General features: G+C 46.2%; 1 protein-coding gene across 1 annotated transcript in view; it reads left to right on the top strand.

Moving 5' to 3' along the window:
• The window catches only part of WNT2 (Wnt family member 2), a 45,365-nt gene extending 25,298 nt beyond the window's left edge, over positions 1-20,067 (top strand). Inside the window, exons 4-5 of the mRNA XM_036077136.2 lie at positions 648-912; positions 17,415-20,067. Of these exons, the coding sequence (XP_035933029.1) occupies positions 648-912; positions 17,415-17,644 (495 nt within the window). The 3' untranslated portion in view covers positions 17,645-20,067. The remainder of the gene's footprint in view (positions 1-647; positions 913-17,414) is intronic.
• The last annotated feature ends 4,893 nt before the right edge of the window (positions 20,068-24,960 follow it).

The raw sequence follows: 24,960 nt of genomic DNA, 5'->3' as shown, positions 1-24,960 counted from the left end.
ATAATTTGGCCAGAGTTGAGTGATAATCTCCCAAACTGAATGGCATTCTCAGGGTCATCAACTGACTTCCAGCATACCCTGGCTCTGTCCTATACCAGCCATGTCCCTTGGGGCAAGTGCTTTAACCTCCCTCAAACTTGCTCCCCCATCATCTGCAAAATAAATACGGTGGCACAGTATTGTTGTGAAGATTAAGGTCATCGAGATAGAGCATAGGAAGCATTAGCACAATGCCTGGAACATGGAAATAGTAAGAGTCACTATTGTTGGCTTATCAAAAGAAGCAGGCTTAGCAATTCCTGAATATTACCGTACATTTTTAATATAATAAAGCCATATTTACTTAGGAAAAAACCCTCTAATTTATTCTGTCACTCTTCAGACTGGCCCTGTGCCCTATTCCATTCAAATTAGTGAGGATTTTGTTATACCAATAGCCAAATAGCGTTCACAATCCCTGATTCTCCCTGGGACCCCACCTACTGTGGTAGTGCAGTGTGGCAGAAGGGACCCCCAGCATCTCCCAGTCCTCAACCCCAGGATCCTCTGTCATCAGTCACTTCCCGATCGCTCAGCGGGAAGGGGAGTGGTAGCCCCGGTGTGGGGCTTGCGTGGCCCGCACTGAACCTGCCCGTCTCTCCTGGCAGGCGGTAAAGCGGTTCCTGAAACAGGAATGCAAGTGTCACGGCGTAAGCGGCTCATGTACTCTGCGGACATGCTGGCTGGCCATGGCCGACTTCAGAAAGACTGGCGATTACCTCTGGAGGAAGTACAACGGGGCCATCCAGGTCGTCATGAACCAGGATGGCACTGGTTTCACTGTGGCTAACAAGAGGTTTAAGAAGCCAACAAAAAATGACCTCGTGTATTTTGAGAATTCTCCAGACTATTGTATCAGGGACCGAGAGGCAGGTAAGTTCGAAACACTTTATTCACAGTATCTCATTCTTTCACCGGTCAGTACTCCACAGCTTCAACGCAGTCCTGTGCTTTCAGCCTGACAATTCTTTCTTTCTTTTTAAAGAGTTTATTTATTTATTTATTTGAGAGAGAGAACACGAGCGGGGTGAGGGGCAGAGGGAGAAAGCAGACTACCTGCTGAACACAGAGCCCGATGCGGGGCTCGATCCCGAACCCCGGGATCGATGACCTGAGCCGAAGGCAGATGCTTAACTGACTGAGCCACCCAGGGGCCCCCAGCCTGACAATTCTGTAAGTGCAGCCAGCTGCCTTCAGGTTCAACGTTCATGTTCTTATCATTCATATTTAAAGTGTGCCAAGAGCTTTCCTAAGCAACTGGAGAAATGGGTTGATAATGTGCAGGTTCTGGAGAAAGGTGAACCCAAGAAGGTACATGGCAAAGCATCAGAATAGGCAGATTAGCCAAATTCTTCAGCCTGGACGAAACTCGAATTGGTGGGCTCATGTACACTCCGTACAGCAACCCAGCATCTCTCCTGTGATCCTGAAGCCAAGAGGAGTAGAGCTATGCAATGCGCCTTCCCCGGTACCAATCCCACCTCTGTGACTATGGAGGAGGGGCCCCGGGCTTGAAAGTTAGCCAGTTTTGAGATCTGCCATACTTCTCACTCCCTCGTTCTTTCCAGTAGGCTGAGAAGTTGCCAAATACTAGAAAGCAAAAATTTATCCCCACTGGCTTGGCCGTTGGTGGGCAGTGGATGAGAGCTGTGTAAGAGGCATTTTGTTTATTAAAGCCACACCCTTCCCTTGCAGACAGCACTTCATCTGTCTTGAACTCACCCAAAGAGCGGCTCCATCAGCCTCAACATAGCTGTTTCTACCAGTATGGCTTTAGGCACCTGCTCTTCTCCACCTCTCACCTCTCCTGGGCAGCACTGAGCTCCAGGCTTAGCACAGTCTTTGCAAAGACTCATACAAAATAAGAATGAGTACAAGTCTCAGTGGATGGGAGGAGATGGAAAGCCCACAGCCAACTCTGGCTCGAGCCAACTTCCCAGACTTAGTAGAAAGCAAGGGAATTCATTATCAGGAAAAACGTCCTTGAATTTAAATTCTAAATTTGTTTTTGGTTCTAAAGTAATTGCAAATAAACTAGTAAGACAGCGCAGATGGCAGCCAGCTCCTAACACTAGATTGACCAAGAGGGACAATTACCAGGGAATGTCAGTCACAAAAAGTCCAGAGCCTCTCCTTTGTCCCTGAGTGGTTGAATTTCCTTCCTGGTTTGATGAGCGAGTTCTTTACAGCATTGGGCGGGTTTGTACATGCAGCCTATGGATTAATAAGGACTGAGCTCAAGGACCAGATGCTGTGCCCTGCTGCATTCCTGACGTGCTTCGGGACTTCTAACAAGTCATCCCAACTGTCAGGCCAAAGTTTCAGCCAAATCACCATGAAACCTATACTCTGATACAGGATTGTCCCAGAGGCCTGGCTCCCCTCTGCCATTAACTAGCCGTTTAACCTCAGGCTCCTCAGATAGGACATGGGATGATGACATCGTGGTCACTTTAGGAATTACAATGGATTGACTCCTGTGTGCCAGGTACTGGGCTCAGATCATCGCACACATGGTCTTATTTAATCCTCAGAGCCACCCAATGACATCAGCGCATTGGAACCAGTTCCTGGAGGGGTCAGGGGGTTGGGGAGAGGGTGGCTCCTGGTTGATCAACACCAATGACGAACCAAATTCCCATCTTAGCTTTTGAGATCAGATAAGCAGCCCTGGACATCATCATCCCAATTACCTGGATGAGAAAAGTGAACGACTAGCTCAAGGTCTCCCTGGTCTTGGAGAGGATGGATGTCTGGTTATCTGACCCCATGGCCCATACACCTGACCCTGACACCACAACTTGTCACTGGCTAGCTCTGAAAAGACTCCGTGAAGCCAAACGCTCATTTCAAATGTAAGAGGACCTGCTTCCCCAGCTCGTCTTTCCTGGGTTTTTGGATTGAAGCAGTTCACACAGTGAAGTGAACAGTTATGATGCTTGATGACCATTGAATTGCCTCATAGGTATCCAATTAAATAAAGACCTTGCTTTGTCCTCCCCACAGAGGAGATTCTGAATCTATTCCCTGACGCCTCAACCGGATACTAAGTTATTCTTCCACACTTTGCTTTTGCTCCTGCCGGTATTAGAACACGATTCTGTTTCTTGATCCTAAAATAGTAAACACATCTGCAGTACCTGCCATTCATTAGCACTTGATCTGCATTCTGTCATTGACTCTCACGAAGAATCTATAAAGGGGTATGTTATTATCCCATTTTATGGGAGGGAAAAATGAGGCTCTGACAAACAGGTTATGGAATTTGCTTAAAAACTCCCAGTTGATTAAGAGGCAGAGCAGGGACTTGAACCGTCCATTCTTTTAAACATTTTACTCTGTCTCCAGATGCACCAGCTACAAGGCACCCTGTGGCAGGTGCTGACTTTCTGAGGGAAGTTTTATAATTTATTCACTCTCAGTTTATTTCTGTTCTATTTTAGGCTCATTTTAGTTTATCTCATTTTTAGCTTAAAAAGATGTAAACTTGGTTCTTGTTGGTGTTGATTAACCAGGAGCCACCCTGTTATTCTTTTTTTTTTTTTAAATGTCTGGTTGCAATGTATTAGATCAGATCAATGGATTAGAATCCATTAAGATTCCTAGATTATTCATAACTTGCTTGAGCTATCCTTCATGTCCTTTTTATAGCTGAGCCTAAGAAAATGCCAAAGTCATCCATATAAACTTTTCTTTTTCATTCTGTTGACCATCAGGTGACTATTTTAGTGAAAATATGATCCAGGGTATTTGCTATCATGTAGGCAAAATTTCCAATTATTGAAAGAGAAGAGTTTTCATTGTTCATACTTGAATTCATGTATACCTAGCCACACGTATGAGATGCAGATATTCCCTGAGAAAGCCTGCTTCAACTCACCCAGCGGCCAAGAGCCTTGCGCTTGCCTGTGTGACCTATGGTCTTCTAAAGATGAAGGTTTATCCTGGCCATTTTCTACTAGAAACTCCTGCAGCGTGCACTTTGGAAAGTTGGCCAAAACAGTCGTAGAAGTGGGTGGTTCCGAATCATTCTGGAGTAGCCTCTAACCTCTGTTTGCCGAGGCAGGGAGATGTGACAGAATCTGAGGCCATCAAGAATGGGGAGACTCCTGCCTATAACTCCCAATGGCATTCCTTCTCTGAGCTCTGCTCCCTTGTCCTGAAAGGAAGGTGTTGGGGGTTGCAGGGCTAGCGTCCTGTCAATCTACATTAAAGAAGCCCCCAGCATGTGCACGTCACTGAGTGAGCAGGTCACGAAGAGACTCTCTTCCCCTCACTGGAACCACGCCTAACCTCAGGAAGGGCCTGTTTTCTGCTAAATGGAACTCCCACATGTTTGAAATGGGTTACCTTCAAAGGTATCCAGGCTCTAAAGTAGGTCCGAATGTGGCAGTAAAATTTAAAGCAAATAATTTTTCCTTCCTTTTCTCTATTAAAATGGGCACTAACCTTTCCCTAAATGACATCTCACACCACCCAATCTGCTTTATTGTGGCCATATTGTTCTGCTTCGCTTTTTAGAAATATCATACACATTTCCTACTTAACTGATTGGGTACCTTCTACTTGTCAGCACTGGAAAAGCAATGGTAGTGAGCACACTGAATCTTGCCAAGTAATAGATACCTGTAGCTGATGGACTTCACTCTTGCTAGCCAGCTCCTGCTTCTTGTTCAAGGTAACTCATTATGTGACGGAAGTGAGCCTGCTTGTTTTGTCAGTCTGGTTTATGAAACGGATGAAGGCGACAGGTCTAGTCCACTATTTTCCAAAGGGAGGGCCTCTTCAGAAAACTATTAAATCAGAATCTCAGGGGATCATTGCTGAGATTCTGTCTGCATTTCAAACTTGAGCACATTAAAGTGGAAAATCGATGTTTTAGGCAGTCCCTGACCTACAACATTGTTTTTCGTAAGTATTTTTTCATAAGTATTGGGTAAGAAGACATCCCGGGAGACATATTCTTTGGAATACCTGATCTCTTATGAAGGAAAAAAAATTTTTTTATTTAAGGAGTTCTAGACAAGTGGCACCCAAAAATATTCCCCTCCCTGGCTTGCCCAGTACAAGAGGGATGTTCCTCCATGTGGAAGCCCTGCATTTTCAGGGACCCTCTTGCACTGTAAGTGCAGTAGATCTCAGCCATCCAAGCTTTCAGTGGAATTAGCTTGACGACATGATCAAGCCAGGCCTTCAGTGAAGTCCTGAGAGAATGATAAAGGCATAGCGAGCGAATTTCGACAAGAAAGGCAGAAGGCTGGGTCAAGACCCTGGGGTACTCCGGGGTGAGGACAGACCCAGACCCCAGGGGGAGAAGGGTGGGAGGAAGGTTGGGTGAGTTCCTCCGAGAGTCTGGCCCCTGCTACACAACTTCTGGGCATTTTCTCTTAATCTGCACAGCAGTTACGCCCATTAATAGAGTAGGGAATTGAGGCTCAGAAAAGCTTAACTTTCCCGAGACTGTGTGGCCTGTAAGTGGTAAATAAAACAAAATAAATAAAAATCAAAACAAAAGTCCATACTTTTCTCACTATATCACTTTACTTCCTGAAATTTGGGGAGGGGAGACCTGCGTCCTAAAGAGGCAGCGTGAGGACACGGGAACAGAGTGGGCGGAGGGGCCCACAGAGTGGGGAGGTGGAAATTGGTCAGACCCAAGCTTCCCTCCTGTTTGGCTCAGGCTGCCTTGAGGCCCCTTCCAATGACAAGCCCTTCAAGTCTGCAAGAGTGTTAATGTCCTTCACTCTTGCTAAAAAAAATCCCAAGCTCGAAAACGATTAAGAAAGATATTCTTATGGCAACAACAACAACAGACATTCTCCACCAGGCTTCAGTTGAGGAAAATGAGTGTTCAACGATAAAGACTCCCCTCCGATTCCAAAAGTCCACACAGCAGTGTGACGCTGTGCATGTGACATTATGCAGGCCACACTGGAGGCTCCATCCGGTAAGCCGGGCTTTCTGAGACGGATATTCTAGTGGTCGAGTGGTTATCTACTCCGGTTATTGCCCCAGGCGTCTGGAAATCAAAGAAGCCCTCCAGTTAGAGATAGTCCATCTTCAAGGAATGCCATGCCGCTGACCTCTCCAGAGACTGAATGCACCTCATCACAGGCCACTTTCCCCCGTTATGATGTAAAACCCTGACCTGGGCCAGGGGTCATCCTGAGGTCTCCTCTCCAACTGTAGGAAACAGGTGACCCTCCACCTCTTTTTGAAGTCAAGTTCAAAAAACAGAGTTCCACAGTTGCTGAACCTGTTGTTTGCTGTAAGCCCGCCACGTGGCTGCCGGCTGCCGGCTGTGAGTGGGGGATACGCTAAGGTCTCACTGTTTTCTCTACACAAAGCATACTTGGCAAACAGCTTGGAACCCTTGGGAGCACAATTCCCCAACCACGGTTTACAGAGATTCACCAATCTAGACATGCCCCATGGCGTGGCCCGGTTTGCTGAAGCTCTGTGATTGTGACCTGATTGAAAGCAAGGGAACAGCTTGTCAGTCAATAGGAATGGATGGACCTTATTTTGAGACTAAATGCACAATTCTCACAGTACCTCCGAGGTCCCTCATTGCTTCATGGGTCAAATATTTATTGAGCTCCTTCTGTATGTCAGACCATACAGATAAGCCTCTGGAATGCAAAGATGAGGAAGCCAGACTCCGTCCTTGCCCTCAGCCTTCCCAAGGCCTCCCAGTCTCTGGACATGACCTGGTGGTTGGCAGGCAATGCGATGCAGGCCAGGTGCTGGGGAGGTCCTCAGGCCCGGACAGGAAGGGGGCGCTTTCTGGGCTTTGGTCCTCACTCTGTCGCTCTATTACAGGGTCTTACCGTACATGTGTCACTTGGAAAATTAAAGAATAGGTTATTCATCCCTTTCTGCATTGAGATTTATTTTAGAAATTCATGAATTGATATCTGAAAAGCACCAAGACAGCTAGACCAGGAGAGAATGAAATGAAAAATGTATTGGTGAGGTCTGTAAATCACCATTCTCACAGGCAATTGTTGATTACATTGTCTAATTAATATTAGTTACTATCCAGAGGACCCTCTTTTCAAACTCTCAGTGGCAGGTAATACAATTAGCCTGCCCCTCCGTCCTGCAACACAAACTTCCCATTTTCCTCCTGCCCCGCTAGCTGGTCTTCCCCAGTTTCAGTTGCTAGTTTCTCTTCTTCTCCTTGTAAATCTTGAAGATCTTCAGGGCCCAGCCGGGCCCCCTTCCCTTCTGCTTCTGCACCTTCTCCCTGGGGGGCCTCCTCCTTCATGATGGCTTTTAACTGCTTCTCTGGCCTCATCTGGGTCCTACCTGCTGCTTAACAGCTCCTCTCCATTGTTCACATCATTATCAGTCTGCTTCTGTTAAAACTGAACTCTTGATTTGTCCCACTCCGGAAACCTGTTTTCCCCAAGCTTCCTCTTCTCAGAAAACAGCAGACCCGTCCACTTCATTGGGCAGCCATAAACCTGCAGGTCATTTGCTACATTCTTTCTCACTTGCGTATTGGCCCATCACCAGGTCCTCCTAAAATGCATGAGGGATCTAGCTCAGAAAGCCTCCCTTGTTCCTTGACTCACAGCAGATACCATGAGTTTTAGTTAGTGTATTTACATATTTGTTTGGTCTCTGTCTGTCCCACTGGACTCTGATTCCATGATGGCAGGAACTATGTCTGTTCACCACTGGATTCCCAGCACCCAGCATATAAATGTGCTGAATTGAATTGAATGGCAAGTTAGAAAACAACGTAAAATATGCTCATCGTATGAGCTGAATTCTTAGTTATGTTGGTGCAGTGTCATAACTTAAAGATAACTTGGTTTCTTTGACAGGTGATTATTAAGCATGTCTTCACTCATCACTGATGATAATACGCGACCCATGAAAATTCCCATTTAAACTGAAATGTTAAATGGAATTTTCCCTCATGTTCAAGTGCATTAGTGGACCATTTAAAGAGCTTAAGATGTTGCTGGCTGCCCATTTCCCTGGAAGAGAGAAAGCTCTCGTATGCAGCAGGAGACTATATCAATGGCTTTTAGTTGCCACCAAATACTCAGTTCTTTTACTCTGTGTGGGACTACTTATTAGTTCATCTGATTTTGTTGCTAATGCAAGCAAAACACTTCTAATACTACTTTATGTTAAAGGCGTGATCTGTAAGTTTGCCTTACCTATCAGAAGGTAGATGTACTAAAATTATTCAACTTTTAGGATACACTGAAAAGGGCCCTAATTTGAATTGACAGTGGCAATCAGGTTGAATTTGTGAAAATTGAAAAAACAAAACAAAACTTTTTTTTCAGAAAAAAAGAAAATTTCAGAAAAAAGGAAACAAAATTTTCATTTTCCTATTTTTGAAGTCTTTGACATAATTTGCACCAACAAAAAATTTACCAAATTGATGTCCTTCTTTTTTGCAATAGAAAAAATTAATTAATATGTTACAAACAAAAGAATGATGTTAATGTATTTTAACATAATGTATTTGCTTACTTCATGTAAGCTTTCCCCATGAAACCTATTTCGTGCTGGTGTGGTAAGTCTCTTCCTTAAATCTATGCAAATCCTGTATTCCTAATAACTCCTGACACCAGGGATCAGCAGACTTTGTTGCTACCCGTTGCTACCTATTACTATTTTTAGTGATTACTGATTGGGGAGCCATGGACAAATTAACTTCTCTGGGTGTCTTAAGATGTGTGTTTTACCCAGAAATTCCCAAGGTTCCTATGATTCCATAAATGAATTAGTGAACTTTTAATTAATTTCACTCGAAGTTTGCAATCACAGAACCTGAACTTGATGCCACAGACTCCCTTAGGTTGTTATTTTCAATCTCTATCTTTTAAAAATGTGCTGCATTTTCTGCATGTGTTCTCTATATATCAAGTGAGATCATTTGAGTAGAAACCCTGACCGCAGTGCCTGAGGACTCGGTGACCGCTCCCTGGGGAAGTACGCTCTCCTTTGGCAAGGAAAGGATCTTCGTTTTTAAGAAATTGTTTTTAATTTAATATTTAATGAATCAGGAATTTATATGTTGACAGCTGAGCACCATGCAGTGTATAGAAGAAATATAAGATCTAACCTCTGTCCTTGGGGAGACAAGATGCATGAGAAATCATCAAACATTTCGAAACAGCGTATGAGCTCTATTGCGTGACATGCATTATAGGACTTGGGGAGGGGGTCAGGTGGGCGAGGAGCAGAAACAGGGATAGCTCTGTGGAAGGTGCTGAAGTAGGCCCGAATCTGGAAGAATGTGAAGACCTCTGATCCAGTGGAGTGAGTAAAGGCCAGGACAGCAGATGAGAGTAGCTCTTGTAAGGAAACAGTCTACACAGCTAGTCACTTCAATGGGACAGTGAGGAGTTGGCCTGATCATAAGGGGTACAGGTAGGGGGCCACGGGAGATAAACTTGGGTAGACTAGGTGTGCCAGACATGGAAAGCCTTGAACAGTCTGACCTTAACTTTAATTCCACGACAGGATTTGCTAATTTAACAGGACATGCTGTCTCGTGCCAGTCAAGTTTTTCTTCGTTATTATAAAAACGCTGAATAAAATCATCTGAGAGAAGTGAAGATCCTGTCTTTCCTAGGTTTAGGTTTGCAATCCTTACTGCGTGAGGGGCAAGCCGTGCGAGTAGATGAATGTGCCGTCTCTAACATTTGCTCTAACATTCTTTTCTTCCCTCGATAAATCTGTGTCATTAATGACAACATGTAAGTCAACCAGAGGAGAAACAGCCGATTGGATGACGGGCTTAAGTGAATCTTGCTTTATGTCCTAATGGTCAACATATGGGCTTCTGTCAGCCTAGAGTGGCAGGAATTTCCAAAGACACAGGCCCATCCACAGAGAAAGAGTGCACAAGAAAGCGCCCTTCCTCCAAGGTCCCAGAGGTGTGGGTCTGGGAACTATTAGCAAAAGCTCTTTGTCCTCCTCTGCTGTCAGGAAGATGCATGTCGGTGGAGACAGAAATGTTTTTGCACTGGGAACCCTGACTCCATTATTCATTTGATAGCTCTAGGGGAGGGATGCTCGATTCCGTAAAGTTCCCGCGGCACTGCCCCACCAAAAGTGTTCGATGGTCCCAACTTACGTGATTTAGAAATTCCGATTCTTCATCCTCCTTTTTCCCCATGCATATGTGAGCTCTGCGATGGGTGAGGACAACATTGCGAGGAGGAGAAAGGAGGATCTGGCAGGAACTCACATATTCCCACGGCACAGGCCTCACTGACTGCCTGGATCTTATGGACGCTGAGTCTCGGCAGATAATCTCCTAACAGTGTGGTGTGAACGTGACAGAAGAAGGCTGGGCTCCCTGAGCCCGAGTCTGCCACACTCTGTCCGGGAACTGGGATCCGTACCCTGGCACGCCACACATCAGGCCACATTTCACAAACCTAAACCTAAGGGAAGTCAGGGAAAAGAGCTTCTGACTTGCAACTTATCTTAAGTAAACTGAGTAAATCAAAGTGCAGTAGGAGATAACATTATAAATCACTATTAAGGATTTTTAAAATAAATAAATGTGAAATATCTAAATAAGTGTTTATCCTCTTACCATATCACTTTGGGAAACCAATGATAAAACCATTACTCAAAATATTTTTAAGATTTCCTTTGGAGTATTTTAAAGCCAGCCACACATGCTTTTGTAGATACTGTATGATGCAAATATTTGACCTATAAAGATGAATTTGGGTTTTGGAAATATCTCAGCGAATCTTAAAGAAAAGTCCGGGGGAGACTTAGGTGAGTGATCAGGCTAAGACATGCTATTTTGGGTGAGATGCAAATTGGTGCTATTGGCTTTCCTGAATCAGAAAGTTCTGCTTTGCATGAGTTCTTCCCAATGTTTTCAGCCAGGGCCCCATCGGTGACATAAATTAAAACCACCTTGAGGACACGTAACGGTTTTGGAGGTGTGCATGTTGGTGTTGCAAAGAAAGTAGTTGAACAGGAGTTCAAGGGGACCATCAATACAGGAACAGAGCAGTGTAAGCTGCTAATACCATGCTAACCAGCCTTCACATTCTCGTGTAACTGTAGGTGTCCTCGTTGTCTATAGCATAGCATATGCTGGAGAAAAAGTCCCTTCCAAAACGGTTACACGTCAGGACCTTTGCAAGTTCTTCACTTGATAAAATAGTGAAGGAGAGAGCACGAAGGATGCTAACTCTCTGCTCCCTGGGATCTGGCAGGGCTGCGGGATGGAGCTCTCTGCCAGATGTCACAATGGTCAAGAGCTTGAGCTCTGGACTCACACAAGCCTGGCTTCAAATCCTGACCTGCCACCTGCTAGCTGTGTGATCATGAGCAGGTTACTCACCCACATCCATTCCCTCATTTCCAAACTGGTGACAACAGAACCTACTTTCTAAGCTTACAAGAATTAAATGAGATAATACAGGCAAAATGCTTCTCACAGGGCCTACCCCATGTCGGTGCCCCATAAATATTGGCCCCAATTATGAACAAAAAGAAAAGATAGAGGATGGAAAAGAAGGCAGAGGGGAAGGAAGCAAGAAGAATAAGGGGAAGCGAGGGAAAAGGCAAGGAGGCAGGGGCTTCGGGATGACAGGTGGGCTGGCTTTATTAACCTGGTGGTTCCTGCTGTGGCCCAGGCAGGGAGGAGTAACTCATTAGTTAATGAATTGGTATAGTATTGGGGGGAATAAAAGATCTAAAAGTGTATATCTCAAATATTTAGAACTAAACAAGAAGGAAGATCAGAGGGTCCCTTTCACAAAGTGCTCACTCACACACACACACACATTTATAGTCTTGATTCTTATCTCTTATTTTAAGGATAATGGTGATGCCTTCTGTTTTGGAAAGGACAGTGGGAGGCCCCTAAGACAGTAGAGCCCTTCTGCTGTCATTAATAATGGGGCCTTATTATAATTCCAGTAAAGGAAAGCAATGTGAGCAAATTTTGTATAGATTCTGCACCCTAGAAATGTTCTTTTCAGGGTTTTGATGAAATGGCTCTATATTCTGCTCAAATGACAGCAAGTGTCAAAATTGCTCTCCTGCTCTACAGTCTGTCATTAAATCTAATTAGATCCAAACTCCAAAGTAAGGGCCAATTTATAGTCCATCGTCCGGTAGCCTCCTCCTCTCCCCAGATGACAGAGTCTGCCGTGCACCTCTCGGCTGGCGCATTCCTGGGAGCCTGGGGTCCTCGGAGGGGGGTCATTCCTCCTCCAGGCTGTGACCTCACCACCGTTCTCACATCAGTGGCTCTCAACCTTCAAAAACCCCTCTCATCTTCCTTCTTCTGGGCCCTCATTACACCCCGTTTGGTTGGCCAGTGGAGAGTGGTATGTTCAGATGAGTGGTGTTCTCGGGCATTCTGTGGTGTTCTCGGGCTGACTTTGTTTCCTTGACTGAAACCACTTCTGAGTTAAGCTCTTGTCAATGGCCATCACTTTGACCACTTCTCTAAGAGTTTTGATGGAGCTGAGGTCACTTCACTGAGCCCTCCTCGTATTCAGAGTCCGGTTCAATTTTTTGCATCTGAGGGACAAAAACACCCCAACCATGGCTGCAGCTGAGTCAGACCACCAGCTCAGACCCTCCTTAGGGTCAGGCCACTGGGGAAAGGTCACCAAGTTCGATGTCGGTAAAAAGCCCACAGGGTGATTCGGGAATGACACTCCTCACCTCCCTGTCCTGGCGACACCCTCCCTCCACCTCACAGCACCAAGGGGGAGAGAAAATTCCAATTGCATGTATTCATATTTTAATGAATGCATATTGGTGGAAGTGAAGAATGTTTATGGGTGTGCAGGGCTTATGGACAAAACACAAGGTGAAAATTCAGAGCGGCCTCTAGCGTGGCAGGTGACAGTGCTTTTCACACCCCGGGGGTTTCCTTTGCACCATGGCTCCAGGGGCCACCTCTGAGATAAAGATTTCCCACTCTGCATCTCCCTGCTGACCTCTCTCCTGAGTCCCAAAGAGTATTTTCAGTGAACATTTCTACCTGGATGACCCACTGTCACAACAAAGTCAACATGTTGAAAACAAAACTCAGGATCTTGGCTCAAAGCCTGCCCCTCCCCAGGTGTCCCACCCCAAGGAAGTTCACCAGCATAAATCCAGTCACTCAAGCCAGAAGCCCGGGAGTACTTCCTGACCCTCACCCTCCATGTCCTGCCCGTCCTGCCTCCTCCACATCCCCTGAACCCTTTAACCTCTCCCACCCCCACCACCACTGTCCTTGTCCCCATCACCCTGTGCCCTGCACAGGGCACTTCACTGCTCTCTAACTTGGCTCCTTGCCTTTACCCTGGCCCCCTTCAATCCATCTGACCCCAGCACCCACAGCAAGCCTTCTGAATGTAAATCCATCATGCCCCACTTTGGGTAAAAACTCTCAGGAGCACTCCATTGTCCTTGGGTTAAAGTTTCAATGCCCTCACCTGTCCCACAAGGCCTTCCACGTCTTGGCTTCTGCCCACCTCTCCCGCCTCACCTCCTGCCACGCTCCCCTTTGAATGCTGCATTCCAGCCAGGTTACACACCTTTCTTTCTGCTGCTCACATATTAGAGTTTTGCTGGTTTCCTGGCTTTGCGTATCTGGCCTCCTCCTTCTTCTTCTCGTTACTGGAACATAAAACACATACAGAAAATCGCACGCCACATGTATAGCTCAGGGAATGGTCTCAAAATGAACACACCCATATAATCTAGGCCCAGACCAAGACCTGAAGAGGACTGGTATTCCAGAAGCCTCTCTCATGCCCCTTTTCACTATTCACCAAGGGAAATCACTACCCTGACTTCTTTTTTTTTTTTTTTTTTTTATTTGAGACAGAGAGAATGAGAGAGACAGAGCACATGAGAGGGGGGAGGGTCAGAGGGAGAAGCAGGCTCCCTGCCGAGCAGGGAGCCCGATGCGGGACTCGATCCAGGGACTCCAGGATCATGACCTGAGCCGAAGGCAGTCGCTTAACCAACTGAGCCACCCAGGCGCCCCACTACCCTGACTTCTAATAACATAGACTGGGTTTTCCCACTTTTGTACTTTATGTAATTAGAACCTTCCGAATTGTGTCAGGTGTCTACTACTGTGTAACAAACCACCCAAAAACTTCACAGCTTAAAATAACCTTAAAGTCCCACCTCGGGCTCATCACTCCTTGCAGCCATGCTCTTTCGTCCGCTTTGCCACCAAGTTTCTTGAAAACTGGCTACACTCCGTGTCCGTCTGCCCTCGCCCCCCATTCACTCCGCGATCGCGGCTCCGTCCTGGGGTTCTGCTGAAGCAGCTCTCATCAGAGGGCGCCCCTTACCTCCTTCGTGTTGAGCCAAGTGCACGGTTTTCAATCTTTTCCTCCTTGACCCCCTACCCCCAATTCAGTGAGTCCCTAAGTCCTAGTGATTCTCCCCCTTTCGCCTGTCACATATTTGTCCTCCGCTCAGTATCTCCTGCCTGGACGAATCCAGCTGCCTCAAGGATACCTCCCTGCCCCATTCCGACAAGGTTTCCGCTGCTAACAAATCTGGACAGGCTCACCACTCCCCACGGGATAAAACCCAAACTGTAGCAAGGCAGGAAGGCCCTAAACCCGCGCCCGGCCCCCTTTCCGGGCTCTTGGCCCGCCCCGCGCCTGCGCAGTGGCCACACTGGCTGCGGTCCCATGAACGCGCCCCGGGGGTCTGCTGGGAGGTTCTCTCTCACCTAGGACTCCCTTTGCCCCCTTCTCCCTCCAGGTCTGCTTATCCTCTCTGTCCTATCTCCGAAGCCACCTCTGTAAAACTGGGCTGTTAGCAGCTCCTTTCTGATCCTGTTTGCTGCTATCGGTATTAATAGCACTCATTATCATTACTATATATTTGGCTTACTCCCTCTAGAACATAAGCTCCTCAGGGCAGGATCTTTATTTTGTTCTGATATATCCCAAGCTCCCACAACTGTGCCTAACACATCTAGGCACTCAATAAACACACGCTAAGTGAATGGAAGGGTAACATTAACTGAGCCCTTATTTGCCAGGTGCTTTTCATGCAGGATCTCATTCCCACCTCACCGCAGCCCTGTGAGGAAGGAACTCCGTTTTTATCCCAGTTCGGCAAGGGAAGAAACTGACGCCTAATGAGATTAATGAGACCTAATGGCATGCCCAACGTCACCCAGCTGATAGATGGCAAAAGCTAGGACTTGAACCCTGATGTGTCCAAGCTCTAAATAACCTCATTCTACCATCGTGAGCTTTGTCTGCAGTGGTGCTTTGCAAAATCTCTCCTGGAGGTTACAGCAGGTCTTCAGCAAATGGAACAGTTACCTAGAAGTAGTGGAGGTATCTCTTTACATATTAATCTCTTCATTATAGTATGAGTGCTCAGAGAATAGGAAGTGAATTCTAATTATTTTATTTCTCCACCACCACTACCCAAAATTCTATGCAGCCGGCATGGTGTCTTACACGTTTGTGTTCATTAGATGTTTGCCGAATGAAATAACGGGCGTGCTGTTCAGAGGCGGCATTCGGCAGTGCGTCCTTCTTGTCCAGTCAGCAATTCTGAGCACTGTCCTGACCGTCGCCCCGAACCTAGCCCCAGCGGCTGCCTCTTCTAGCTGGGTGCTTCTTCAGCACGAGAGAGGCTCCTGGCCATCCCTGGCTGGCCCCCCTGTCCCCCCTGACCCCAGCCCTTTGCCATCCTTCCTGTCATCATGAAATCCCCTGCCTGCCTTCCTGCTGTCAGCGGCCTGATCACGCAGAACGAGTTCTGCCCACCCCTCTCCTCTTCTCCACCCAACGCCCTGCTGGAACCTGGCTGCTTCCCGGGTCATTCTTGACAGGCAGGGCAACATGACATTTATGTAGATAATTGGAACACAGTTGGATTGTGATAAACAAAGAGAGAGTCACGAGGCAGGCCAGGAGTTATGAAGCAGGAGAAATTCCTTGTTAAATGATAGAGGAACTGAAAATGAATGAAGTCACTTTCTTTTTCATCCTGACATACTTTTTTTTTTAATAAGGAGCTTAGCTTCTCTCGGTTTGTCAATTATTTAGAATTGTTGATTGCAAGCAATAGAAGATGGAGTGGTTTAAGCTGAAAGGAGAAATTTATCATAAGGATACAGAACCTCTAGGAACTCAAAGTTTGGAATGTAGGCAGGCCTCAGGGAGAAATGGAAGCAGCTCCAGGAAGATAGTCCAGGATCTGGGCAGCATCCTCTTTCCATGCCTTGTCCTCTCTGTCTCTGTACATCTGCCTCATTCTCATCTCTCTGTAGACCACCGGCCCCCATACATCATCATGGTACACGGCTGCCCGTGGCTGGCTACTGAATGTGTGTTTGGCACGACCGCCGAGCTCCAGCAAACCCGCCAGTCCCCAGGGAAATCTACCTGATTGGCCAGCACAAGCCATGTCCCCACGCTTGGCCCAGTCACCTGCCACCAGCAGAGCAGGTGATGTTGTTCAACATGGCAGCCAAATGCCCATTTCTTTGGGGCAGAAAGAAGCAGAAAGGATCCTTGTGAGTTGAGCAATCGTCTGATAATGCTCTTATAAAAGAATTCTGGGTGCTTCCCCAGGAATAGGACACATGAAGAGACATCCTATCTTTGAGAGCCTTTTTCAGACACAAATACATAAAAATGAATTGCCATTTAGGAAACCTCACCTTAAATAACTAAGACAATGTTCCACTGCTAGTTCCTAACAGGTTTTTACGCCAGTTCTGTTCACCGGAGGCTTAGCATCCTGGCTTCGACCAGGAGCCCCACACACATCTAGATGGCCCACTGGACCGCAGCGCTTGAGGTAAAGCAGGCTGGGCGGCGCTCGCTCCTCCAGGTCTTACACAAACGATGCCCACACCTCCCCTTCAGCCACCAGAGTTCTCGCCTCTTTCTAGTAAGGCCCCCTAGTCAGGTCTGGGGAGACAGAATCCCCTCCCTTTGAGGGCTCCACACCCTGACAAATTCTGAGAGCCCTAACCTGGGTCACTGCTTCCTTGATGTGGTTTGAGGGCCGGTGAGAGGGAGCTAGGACAGATCCTTCTTTCGTTCTGAGCTGGCCTTGCCCACTCAGTGATCCACTAATTCAAGGCTGGGTAGGGATAAACGGAAACGTTTATCCAGCTCAGAAGTGGGAGCACTAGAGTTAAGTTGCCCACGGCAGGTCCAAAGTTTCGCATCCATCTTTCCGTGACTTGGCCCTGTGGGCACGGCTACACTCGCTGGGGCCGGCGCCTGGGGCCGACAGACACTGCCTGGGCCCCAGAACAGGTGGCTCAGCCCCAGGCCGTGGTGACGAGGGGCCGGGCGCCCTCCTGAGGCCCACTGTATTCGGCCCACACCTTCTCAGTGCCCCCCCCCCCGCTTGTCTTCCAGGCTCCCCGGGGACAGCAGGCCGCGTGTGCAACCTGACTTCCCGCGGCATGGACAGCTGCGAAGTCATGTGCTGCGGGAGAGGCTACGACACCTCGCGCGTCACCCGGATGACCAAGTGCGAGTGTAAGTTCCACTGGTGCTGTGCCGTGCGCTGTCAGGACTGTGTGGAGGCCCTGGACGTGCACACGTGCAAGGCCCCCAAGAGCGCTGACTGGGCGGCTCCCACATGACGTCGGCGGAAGGCTCCGCCCACCTGCCCTCCTGCGGGGACTCCGTGGGATCTGCCAGGACCCTGGGCCTCCTGGCTTCCTCGGGGAGATATTTCCTAAGGCATGTGACCTTTGTCTCAACAGAAGCCCCTTCTCCCTCCGCAGGGGCCTCAGGACGGGGGCCACATGCTGCACATAAAGCATGCCTTATCCTCCCCGACTTCCAGCATTCTGGGGGCCCATCTCTTCCTGATCAGGACAGATTGCTAAGAGGGGAAGGGGGATGGGGGGTGGGAGGCTGATCCCGTCTCCACCCACCTAGATGTTTCCTCTTTCAGGAGCACTTAGCCAGAGGGGAAAAGAGTGTCCCAAAGGAGCTTGTTTTGTGGTCTCACAATAAATGCTCACAGTTACAAAATTCTATACTTCTCCCTGGAGGGTAAAGACAGCAGGACCAACTGCCACTGAATTAACTTTAAATCTTGAAAAGACCAAGCAAGGCTTTTGCCTGATCAAGTGATTTTCACAGCCACCCCCTCCAGGGGTAATTGGTAATTGCTTGGAGAAGGATGGCTTTTAATGAACTTTAGGTTTAAAATGCATATTTTTCAAGACGTTTATTGCCATATTAAAGTTTGATGTGACCAGATGGAACCGTTGTCCTTGGTATAGTTTGGAATCTTTACAATAGCAAGAGCCTCAGAAAGGAATTGCTTTGCATTACTGTCCCCTTGATATAAAGAAGCTTTAAGGAATGAGACTTCCTTCTTACTTAGGATCTGAAAGGAATTTAAAAGAAGATTGATGATCTGGCAGTATTCTGTGCCTATTGGGGGAAGATGGAGGAAAATAACTTAGTGAGTGGAATATCAGAAAATGTGTCTTGACAGATAAGGAAAAAAGGGGGAATAAAATTCCTATCTGGTATGATGCACGTGACCCATGGAATTTTGTAGTTGAAATGGCTTTGAGAAAGAAAACTTTGGGGATGACAAGACCAGGGAATCAGCATGCTGACAGAGAGGTTTCCAGAGCTAAGTCATGCCTGGACAGCCTTCACCAAAAACAGATGCCCAGAACGAGTTGGCCACGTGTGCCGAGGAGCATCAGCTTATACCCATCACCCTTCAAGCACGTTTGAAAGAGCTGTCATACTGAACTGTGTTCATCTGACGCTGACAAGATGACAAGACATCATAGCCTAGAGCAAATGACACATAGCCTTGCTTATAAAGTTGGCAACCCTAGTGTATTATATTGCAAACAAATCGTCATTTGGAGACTATATTTAAGGGGCCAGGTGTAATTTGGGAACATCAACGTGCAGATTGTGGCTGGCTTCAGCCATGAGCCAGAAGATGACATCCAGGGAAAATAGAGAGGCTGCTGCCCCATTTTGTATGTTAGGTGAAAGAAAGGCAAAATATCTGAAGATACTTCTCATCCCCTTGGTACAGGTAGGTTCTGGTTCTCAGTGTGGTCTCTTCACATTTACTAACAGGATGTTCCATTCTATGCATCTGGTGTCCACTGATCGAGGCTCACTCATTCATTGACAGCCTGGCCTTCAGTTTCTTGGTCCTTGCTCTGCAGCAGGACGTCTAGACTGAAGCTCATGGACAACAACCTGCTGCAGTACTTTGTCAGAATTGATGCTTGCCTCCCAGCCCTCATCAAAATGACAGAATTCATCTCCTTTCCTTCACTCCCAAACCCCCAAATTTGTCATCTGATTTTCCAAAGTAACTGTCCTCTTTTTATTCTATGGATTCAGAGGATGGGAAGAGTGGAGCAGGGCAGAGTTGCTCTGAGCTCAGCATGGGCCTTCGAGGGCGAGTGGGAAGGCTGGGCAGGTAGGCTGTCTTAGTTACATTCAGCTGCCTGTGGACGCTTTTCTGGCGGGGATGAGGGGACTTGCACGGTGGTCCCACAGCCATCAGCCCTTCTCCCTGCTGGATGAACTACGAAATCATAAATCCATGGGTGTATTTAGAAATGGAAAGGATCTAAGAGGACATCTTGGCTCCCTCCAGTTTGTATCTGAGAAAGCTGAGACCAAGAGGGGTGAAGGCCTCTGTGCACTTATCTGCCATTGCCCCCAATCTCACTGCAAACAGAGGAGTCAGGAAAGTCAAGCACTTTATCTAGTTTGTCTCAGAATTAACCCAAGTGGATTCTAAGTCATTTTAGCATCCAAAGTGGATGGTCATGATTTCTTTTAATTGCTGGGATGTTTTGATCTGACTTTCATTTCATGCTGAGATGCATCCTTCTTGATAAGGAGCAAGGGCATAAGGCATATCCATATAGAAACCTGCCTACATTTTCCAAATCTGTAAGGCAGACTGTGACAGCCCTCTCAAGTGGCAGTGGGTGTGGCCATGATAGAGGGAGTAATAAGAGAATGAAGTATTTTTATCTGCTTTTACTTCTGAAAGAGGAAATCTCCACTATTGGAAAAAAAATTAAAAAACAGTTGAAGATAAATTCAAACTCATTTTCTTTAGGGTTTGGGGGAAGATCAATATGCCATGATTCTAAGATAGACTGAACTCTGGATTACCTGAGGCTTTTAAGGGAATGTACGGCACAAATTACCCAAAACAAAGTAAAAGAACCCATTCAGTTCGGATCCCTTACAAGTTCCCTCTCAGTGAAAATCTTATGATAAAACCAAGTTTTCTAGGCCCGAGAGGATGCCCATTAATGTTCGGCAATGTCTGAAAAAGTTCCAACACAATAGGAGATCTTGATGACTCAGTGGGGTTTTCTACATATCTACATATCTTTCTAAAGATGCCATCTGCACATGACTCTGAGTCTTAGCAAATGAGTTGTCTTCAATAAATGTGCCTCCCCACATTGGTCTGCACTTCGGAAGGCTGGACCGGACTGACTTGTATTCTGTGAGCATGCTTTGTCAGGGTGTATCCCGGTTACACCTCAGACAGCCTCTCCCATCCAAGCTCCAGCACAAAAGCCCCAAGTGCGGTGACCACGACCAGCCGGGGCTCCTTGCCCCTCCAGGATGGAGGCCCTGGCATAATACGGATATCACCAGACTGAAAGGAGCATCCCTGAAGGATCTATCAAATGGCAATATATTCCATATGGGGCCGGATGATGGGAAAGGATTGAGAGGGAAAGAGCCAGGTAGTTGTTGCCAAGTGACTGGCTGAGCTTGGTGATGGGGCAGAGTGGCTTCTTCAGCTCTTGTGGGTACCCACCGCCCCTCCTTCTGCTGTTGTTCCCCTGTCCCCTCCCAGCACCTTCTCCCCGAGGCATCGGGAGGCCTAGAGGTGCAGGGCCTCGGGCCATTGCTCGCATTCTCCGCACCTGTCGCGTAGCTCTGCGTGAGGCTGCCAAGGTTCATTTCAAGAGACGTTCTCGATTGTCATAACCGTATTCCTTTCCATCGGAGTTATCACAAAGCTCGAAAACATCAGGTATCACGTTTCTTTTTCAAAGAAAGTAGCTTTAAAGTCAGAAAATCTAGCTTCACATTAACATTTCTCAGCCTGATTAATTTATTAAGGAATCTTACATCAGCTCTACAAAACCTAAAGCAGGGCTCCCTCAGAGGCAGCCAACATGATGGTGCATGCACTTGTCCTTGATGGCATTTTCAGGCCAAGATATTGTTATTACTTCTCATTTATTAAAGGCTGGCCTGGGGCTGGTGTGGTCTCGCTCAGCTGAAGAACATTCATCTCCCCCCTTGCCTGCTCTCCAAATAAAGGCTCAGAGTGGTGTCCAATCGACCAGAACCATTCTTTTGTGTCTATTTACTGTACTTCAACCTGGGTTTCCTTGTCTTAAGAGCAAGAAGCGTACTCTTAACAAATAAACCTCACCAGTTCCAAAGCTGGTAAATTGCTTTTGTCAGGTCTGTGCTGACCTTCTGAAAAACAATCCACTGGTATAAATAAGCTCACAAAGGCGTGCTTATTTTGACCTTCTCCTTACCTAGGCAGAGAAAATTTTCACTCATCCATGAGAATATTCTTTACATTTTTCAGGGGATCAGCAAGGTGACAGGTGGTTTGCAAAGCCCAACATGATTATTATTTTTCTAAATCATAGTTGTTCCAACTCTAGTTTTTTTTCCCTGATATTCACATGATTCCTGTTTAACCAAACCTCCCACTTCCATGAGCTAATAAAAGTGTCATGCAGATTGTTACAAAGAACTATTGTTATTTACAAGTCTACATTTTCTGTGAAATCAAAACATAATAAAGTGAATTTCCAGTGTTGACTTTGTTATTTTAAACTTGTGATAGTCTTGCCAAACCCTCTAGTGGAAAGAAATCCCTGCAGGTTATGGGAATTATTCCCTTGTCTTTTCTCAGGAATACACTTCTTACACAACCTTATCAAGAGGTGGCTTTCAAGTTTGTAAAGATTTTCAGGGAAGACAGTTGGCTTACCTTACTAAAAAATACTCTTGTGAGCTCACGGGTAAGTGATTGAGAAATTATTCCACATTTTCACCCTGTGTTGCCATTTAAGTGCTTACCCCCTCTAGGGGCCAGCATGCTTTGGCTGTGTTTATAAATTCAGTGTCTCTCCACAGCAGCTAGACCCACCCCCATTGACCACTCCAAATTATTACTTTCCATGTATAGTGCTTGCTTTTGGCTAAAATGGTATTTTTTCAGCTTGAATAGAAACATACAAGATCCCTTGCCCCTTTATTGAGATCTGTGTATCCTGATTGTGGGTGCTACTTATACACTGGTAGGGAAAGCTCGGAAAATGGAAATAAACTCTCCCCCAGCAAAGGAAATCCACCCAACATTTGCTCTTCCCTGATAAACTGTTTTGGGGTAACCTGACTAAGCAAGGTGCTGACTCTGCACATCAAGTACCCCAAGGTGGCCTGATTGTCAGGCTGCTTGCTGTCCCTCTAGGATGATCTGCAGAAGAGGTGATGATACGTGTGTCTACATGTGTTTTTCAAAGACCATTTTCCCCAAATATATTTGCCCAATCATTATCAATGAAACTGCCCTATTCGCTAACCCTTTGGGTGAGAGGACTGTCCTACACATTGTACAATCTTTAGAAGCAAGCCTGTCTCTACACACTAGATGTTGGAGGTACTCTCCTGCTTCCCAGCCCTGACAACCAAAAGTGTCCCAGATATTGCCAGATGTTCTCGGTGAGGGGGTGGAGGAAGCAAGGTGTAAGACAAAACCATTCCCAGCTGAGAACCACTGATGTTAACACTTTGGGTCAAGTCCTCTATCGAAATGCAATCCATATACATTTCTGCCATTTTCAGTTAGGCACACTTCGCTGGGAGTGATAGTTTAATGGGATTAAATCTTGGTATTAATGCATCAGACTAACTGGGAAGGAATCTTTTGGAATGGGTGTATCATAGAACCCCTCAGCAGCCTGGGGCAGAATAAGACAGGCTGAGACCTGAAGTTCACTGTGTGTCCTGGGAGGGTAGAAAGCACCAGGCTCCTGGGTTTCTACAGATGGGCATTAACTGTAGGAAATCAAAGGAAGGATGGAAGCTAAGCAAGGAAAAACAATAGTGTGGTTTCAGAAGCTGGAGACACAAATCTTCTTAGGAACTCCTCAGTTTCACAACATTCAGTGGGAAAGAAAAGCCCCAAGATAAGGCCTGGAAGGTGGAAGAGTGAGACTTTATAGATCTGCATAAAATAGTTGAGTAATTTTGAGTTTCTCAGGACAGAGAGGAGGGTCATAAGAAAGAGGAGGCACCAAAACGTGGAGAAAGACTGAGTTTCAGGCAAAAAAAAAAAAAAAAAAAAGAATCTCCAGTTTAAGGTCAGGGTGGGTATCATTTGTGGGTTGATCATTGAACACCTCCCCCCCCAAAACACACACACAGACACACACTGCCAGTTGTCCCTACTGCAGGTAACCTCAGCCTCGTATGAGTGGAATTGTAGGAGAGTGAAGCAATCCAAGTGCTGTCCAATGTGTGCCAGCGAAGAGTGGGAAGAGGGAGAGCACATGCCGGATGCAACATGGGGCTGAGTGGAGAAAGAAACAAGCCTGGATGGCAGATAAAACAAAGGATAACCCGAGCTGGATAGAGGACTTGGGGCCAATGACAACTGGCTGAAAGAAGGAACTGGAAAGCCAGTCTTCTTCTACTTGACAATTTTTCACAGACCTAACCGAATTTACGTTTTAGGCTGCCCATGGAAATAAAGACTAGACGAAACCACTTGGATGAACAAGTGACTCTCCATCTGTTCCCTCATGCTATGATCTAGTTGTAGATAACAGAGCATGATTAAAATCTGATCAACATGATCAGTTTACCATTTAGACTACTTTTGGCTCTTAACTTGATTTTGTAATTTCCGAGTAGTGACTGACCCTGTGAAAGCCCCTGTAATTGAATCATAGGCTCTGGATTTCCCCAGGCAGTCCACCCAATCTTATTTTAATAGCACTGCAGGCCTTCCTAAGTTCCACGGATGAGAGGAATCATATTACTGCCCGTAAACCCAATTCAAATAATTAAATGACGAAGATGCATCCAATGTCCAGTCAGCCAGATTGCTCACACTGGTTACTTCAGCAGAGGCTGGGGAGCTTGGCAAACCCATCTGTGAATGTTTCAGGGCCTCGTGTTACAGGTGGAGGTGACACACCAGCCGAACAAATAGCAGGAAATACAGAAAACGAAATCTGAATTGAAGTCTCCAAAAGTCTACATGCCCAAATAAACTTTGGCATCTGCCCCTTGATCATTATTCTCCAATAGTAATGAAGACTTCATGAAAGGCCTTGAACTCTGAGTCGTCATTGTGGACTCATGCTTAATCAAGACAAATATTCCCAGCCTAAGAGTACAATGAGAAGAAGGGAGAACGGGTTTAATTTTCTTATATATTGCTGTAACTATAAACAATGCCTTATCTTCTCAGCAACTCTCAGGAAATAATAAGCACCAGTGTTTTATGGGTATTTACACCAGCCCTTGGAGATTTTATTAGAATCATGATTCACAGATGAGAAATTTCCCTCTTCTACAGGGCTTAGTAACTGAAGTAAGAATTACTCAGTATACTGTACAGACAAATGAATTCGAATGCTTCTGGCTATTAACCATTCATTCACTGGTGATTTTCTTTAATTTTTTCTGAACTGACTGAATGATTGGGTCAGGATGATCTCTCTTGTTTGTATATTATAGAGATACAATGAAATGGTATCTGAGAATTATGTTATTCTGTCCTATGGATACGAGACTTCAACAGAGCAATGAGGTTACATGACACTTCCAAGAGTCTGAGAGTGAGGATTCGTGGAATCATAGAATGTCACATTTGGAAGGAACAATG

This window comes from Halichoerus grypus, chromosome 12 (genome assembly GCF_964656455.1).
Source record: "Halichoerus grypus chromosome 12, mHalGry1.hap1.1, whole genome shotgun sequence".
NCBI classification, from domain to species: Eukaryota; Metazoa; Chordata; class Mammalia; order Carnivora; family Phocidae; genus Halichoerus; species Halichoerus grypus.
Note: the sequence above shows the minus strand (reverse complement) of the source record. Positions and strands in the feature narration are given on the sequence as shown.